The sequence below is a fragment of the Solanum verrucosum genome, unplaced genomic scaffold (assembly GCF_900185275.1).
Source record: "Solanum verrucosum unplaced genomic scaffold, falcon-dt-bn FXZP01000235.1, whole genome shotgun sequence".
Lineage (NCBI taxonomy): Eukaryota > Viridiplantae > Streptophyta > Magnoliopsida > Solanales > Solanaceae > Solanum > Solanum verrucosum.
Genome location: NW_026019948.1, coordinates 586,251 through 591,455, shown reverse-complemented (window position 1 = coordinate 591,455; position 5,205 = coordinate 586,251). Strand labels below are relative to the sequence as shown.

The window sequence follows — 5,205 nt, the reverse complement described above, 5'->3', positions numbered from 1 at the left end:
ACAATTTCAAACTCGCGCAAAATCTCAAACTATTCCGGCAGTCAACAATACAGTGAGTGCTTCTTGCAAAACCTACTAAATGACGATGCCGGAATTGGTAATCGCTTCATCGCCGACCGACGCCGGTATTGGCTGTTGGGACCTCCATACCGGCGCTGAGCACCTCCGTTATCGAACTTGCTCCTCCCCTTCCCACGGCCTTACCTGTGTCGGCGGCCGCTTTCTCGCCTCCTCTCAACTCCGTGAAACTAAATCTTCCTCAGGCTCTATCCTTTACTGGTCCTGGAACAAGGTAAATAACAAAAATTTCACTTGTATTATGTTTAGCTTTGTTAATTCACACTTTTGTAGTATGTAGTTAAGCTGTTTGATTGATTGCCTATTAGAAAGCTTAGTTTTGTTAGAACTGTTATGTATACATGTAGTGCTGCAATTATTGATATTTTATTAATTACATTTCTGTAGCCTCAAGTGGAAGTTAAAAGCTTCCCAGCGGAACCTATAAATCCACTTGTTTCCAACAGTGAGGGAACTTATATAGCCGGAGGAGGTGCATCCGGCGAAATTTACTTGTGGCAGGTTTATACCAAGTCATTTTGTCTTTTTAGTTGCTCATTGTATTTGGCAGTCCGATTAAATTAAATGTTATATGTTTTGTTTTTATTTATAGGTTGCTACTGGTAAACTACTTAAGAAGTGGCATGCTCACTATAGGGCGGTTACTTGCTTGTTATTCAATGATGATCAATCACTTCTGATTTCTGGTTCAGAGGATGGATCAGTTCGAGTTTGGTCTCTTATAATGTATATTTGCTTCACATGTTTTTGTATTTGTCTAGCTTTTGTTTGATGATCTGAGGGCTAATATCCAGAACTTGGTTGACATTAGGGTATTTGATGACTTGTTGAGAGGGAAAGCAAGACAACCTTATGAGTTTAGTTTCTCAGAGCATTCTTTGAAGGTGACTGATGTTGTAATTGGGTATGGCGGAGCTAATGCAATTATTGTTTCTGCTTCAGAAGATAGAACTTGCAAGGTTTGCCTTGTATTTTACGGCTAAGTAATTGTTTGTGCTTTTTGGTAAATTTGTTGAACAAACTGCTAATGAACATGACCACTATGTTTGTTGTCAATCATAAAGAATTAAGTCAAGTGACTCTATGGCAATTCGTTCATTCTTCTAATGGTTTCAGACTGTTGTTTGCTTCGTAGTGATTATAAATAATTAGTGATGCCAATTATACCTTTGCCTGATGCTCAATATTCTTAGTTGTCCATTTTTCATAGGTTTGGAGTCTTTCTAGGGGAAAATTGTTGAGAAACATTGTGTTTCCATCAATAATTGACGCAATTGCATTAGACCCCGGAGAAGATGTCTTCTATGCTGGTGGTAGAGATGGGAAAATATACATAGCTGCACTAAATGCTGTTGCAGACCCCAACAATAATTATGGATTGCACATTCTTGGGTTTCTCTCTGAGCAAAGGTTTGCGATATCTATGATTTGTTATATAGATAGTTGTGTGCTCTCACTAATGAGAACGTTTGCGTTTTGTAAACCCTCACATTTTTTCCTTTTTGTTTTATATTTAAGATGTTCGGTATAGCTTCCCTGTAACTTCTTATGTTTCATTAGTACCTCTATATGGTTCTTTCTGCCTGTGGAGTACATGAAATCATCATATGGGTCTGCTTAATTTTTGTTGGCATCACTTATAGCTTCATGTTGAAGTGTCAAGCATGAAAGGTTGTTGCTTGGAATCTCCATATTATTCTTCAATGTTGTAACTCAAGAGCCATTTAGTAGGAATCTAATAGTTTAGGCATGTAGTATGGAGTTTACGTTCTGGCTAATGCATGGTTGAAATTGTGACTAGGGCATTACTCTCAATATGTTGATGGAGTTAAAATAGTTTCATGATGTTCTTTATGGACTATGGCTAAATATTCCCTGTAACTTTTCAGCTGTATGAGGACATGCCTGTATGAACTTCTGTGGCAGGAGTTACCTTATTTCCTGCAGATACATGCTAATTTTTGTCTCCCCTCCCTTATTTGTTTTTCATTTTCCTTGAATAATTTTACAATGATTCATGAATCAGCAAGGCTATTACATGCTTAGCATTAAGCACGGATGGCAGCTTGCTAATTTCTGGATCAGAGGATGGCATGGTTCGAGTGTGGAACACCAAAAACCATAACATCACCCGAATTTTTAGGCATGCAAAAGGTACGGTTGATATCCTGAGTACTTCTTTGAATGACTCGTTGCTACCATATTAATACAGTTTGCTCCTTGAAATTCTTGAAACATTGTTAGTCGTGCATAAGAAATCTGTTTGTTAAATGTAAGGTTTATTTATTTGCATTTCTTCTAAAAGTTCAAGTAAGGTTTGTCTAAGTGATTCCATAGTGGTATGGAAGATTGCTATCCAAAGCATCGTTAAGAGTTCTGTCTTCTAGGGTTGTGGACTTGAAAAGATAAATCACTTATTGTCTCCAACGGACGATTAAGGCTTGAAAAACGGTGTCTTCCCTCTTGAAATCATCCTAATGTCTTGCAACAGTTTTTTTTTTTTTTTGATGACAAGGGAAACCCGTAGCCGCTACCCTTTGGGTGCGGACAGGGTAAAACCCCCGCTCCTATGCAATAGCTCGCAAACCACATAGGAGAGGTAACCCGCACTAGGCAAGCCTGGTGCGACGAGCTCGACCCAATGTCTTGCAACAGTTAATAAGTGCAGAAAGAATAAGACTAAAGCTATTTCGACTAGGACACTAGGTAGTATCGGCATATGATAAATCTGATGATTCTGTGAGCATTATGATTCATTAACTTGGAAAAAAGAAAATAGAAGAGGTCGAAACTCGATATAAATAATGTCTCTTTGTGTTAACTTTTTACAGGTCCAATTAACAATGTTGTAGTTGTTAGACAATCATCTCTTATGAGTAACAGAGGAACTGTGAATTCCCAAATGCCTTCCGTTAAGAGACACGGGGTATCATTACCTCCACCATTGGAAAAGTGTGCTAATTCAGCAGATGAAAATGACTATAAGGCAGTAATTGGTCCCCGGATCGATCCTGATAGATCTGTTGAAGCTTCATATATCAGTATTCAGTCCCTAAGTAATCAAATCTTAGAACTTCAGGTTAGATTTTCTTTGGTTATTGATCTGTTGCCTGTTTTTGTTCCTTCAACTCCCTCTCACTATAGTTGTGTGTTTGACATCCTCAAATGTCTTTGCTTATAAATTTGACATTTACAGCTGTAAATTCTTGTTCACTGCTTCCCAATTTAAGGGTCTTAGTTTGACTTGGCATGACTATTTATGAGAAGAAAGGAAAATTGGTAGATCTTTTTTGTATTATAGATATGTCAAACATCTTATTGGAATTAGACCCAATTTTGGGACGGTAGAAAAGGATCAAAAGGCTCTTTTCTGGGGAAGAGGGAGTACTTTACTTCGTCATGTCTTTCTGATGGGGAATAGATACTTTCAATATGAGGATTTAGCTTTATGTCAATAGACACCAAACTCTATTCAATTTTTCTTTACTTCTTTATTTATCCTTTGAGATCAGTTGATATGATTCGGGATGCATGCAAAATAATAAAAATAAATTGATTAATGAAATCACTGGATAGGAATTCCAACTGTAATTGCAGAACAAAAGAATCTCAGGCAACAATTGGGCTGAAACCAATGTTTATCAATCTCAAAGTATGCAAAAACTTCTCTAAAAATGAGCTCTAACTGCATTTATACATAACAAGAAAACTCAATAGGACATATTGTCCCTAAAATCTCTTTTGATTTTTGACGCGTCAGAACTCAGATCAATGATCTGGATGCTCCAGCAAACAGCCTCTCTTCTACCCACATCAATGACTCGAAACCAGATGACTGATGTAGAGCCTATCCTCTGTCAACCTCTGATCAACCATTTTATTTGGAAAGAGATCATTATTTCATGTTTTAACCAATTCTTAAATATCATGTTACTCCTTAAAGGTGCAATCCATAGATGCTGCTGGACTTGGAACAAGTGAATTGTCCACCAGGCATCTTATAGTTGTCTGCAATTGACCCCGTACTATCCAGGATTATATCCACCAATTTAGTTGCTCTGCAGAAATAATGTCGCGGAACTCTTCATGTGCTGCACTGCTTTCTTGAACTACTTTTCATGGAAGAATGTTTTAGCCTCTAGGAAATGTCTATAATTGACGTGTATCATTTAAAAATTGTGTGTTCTATATTTTTACTTTAGTATTGTACTTGACTCACCCTCAATTGCTGCTTTAAAAGTTAATCCCATTGCAATAGATAATGTCGTGTGATTGCCTAAAAAAGTTATCATCTATTTCAAGTAACAGCTAGTATTTCCTGCATACAGAGACAAGGGTCTTCTGCTGCTGCTGAAATGGAGATCGAAAGGCTAAAACTCGGCCGCAGCAGGTCCATGCAAATGATTCAGCAGTGGGAAACAAAGTTTCAAAGTCTACATCAGTTTTGTGTAACCGAGCTATTGGATGGGGAAAAAGCTGGAAATGCTTAGGTACACAGTCTTATAACATATTTTTCTAAAATACGGTGAGCGGAAAGACGAAAGGGGAAAGCTAGATTTGAAACTTACCGCCTACATGATGGTATGTGATTGTGCTCACCAAGTTAGCTAGCTCTCAACTCCAGTTTTTCATACCGATTCCTACCTGCAACAGCTAGTATTTTTTCACGTAACGATTCAGCTGCGATCAGTTTTAATAATATAGATGAAATTTGATTATTATGCGTACTAGAAGTTTTCCATGAAGAAATAGATTTAAACTATTGGTTAACATTTGGATTCAGTAAACAATAGATTATATTTTACGTTTGATTATGTATCTTAATGTAAGATCTTGAACTATTTCACTAGCTGCTATGGGATATAATCTTAATGTTTGTCAAATATTATTTTGTTCTCTTTTACATGCTAGAGAATTCAGTGTGTAAAATGTTGTGTTCATATTTTGAAGATGACCTTTGCAACAAACAATCGTGACGACGAAAATAAGCCAATAGCAGTAATTTTTGAAAATCCAATATCTTGAATAGATGGGAGAAGTTGGATGAGACAAATTGAAATTACAAGAACAAAAGAGTTGAAACGATTGGCTTAGTGGTCCCCTTCTGATAAACCTCGAAGACACTCA

The 5,205-nt window shown here is 37.1% G+C and overlaps 1 protein-coding gene across 1 annotated transcript; it reads left to right on the top strand.

The window, feature by feature from the left end:
- LOC125811595 (protein ROOT INITIATION DEFECTIVE 3) lies at positions 1-4,961 on the top strand. Its single transcript, XM_049491119.1, has 8 exons — positions 1-292; positions 466-579; positions 671-804; positions 890-1,037; positions 1,289-1,488; positions 2,105-2,232; positions 2,910-3,157; positions 4,407-4,961. Exons 1-8 carry the CDS (start codon positions 80-82, stop codon positions 4,566-4,568), a joined length of 1,347 nt encoding a protein of 448 aa, XP_049347076.1. The 5' UTR covers positions 1-79; the 3' UTR covers positions 4,569-4,961.
- Positions 4,962-5,205: the final 244 nt, after the last annotated feature.

Bases quoted from the DNA above. Each gene is read 5' to 3' on its own strand.
- LOC125811595 (XM_049491119.1), top strand. From the start codon at position 80: ATGACGATGCCGGAATTGGTAATCGCTTCATCGCCGACCGACGCCGGT. The intron at 1,038-1,288 runs GTTTGCCTTGTA...CATTTTTCATAG, and splicing joins CAGAAGATAGAACTTGCAAG to GTTTGGAGTCTTTCTAGGGG. The intron at 1,489-2,104 runs GTTTGCGATATC...TTCATGAATCAG, and splicing joins GGGTTTCTCTCTGAGCAAAG to CAAGGCTATTACATGCTTAG.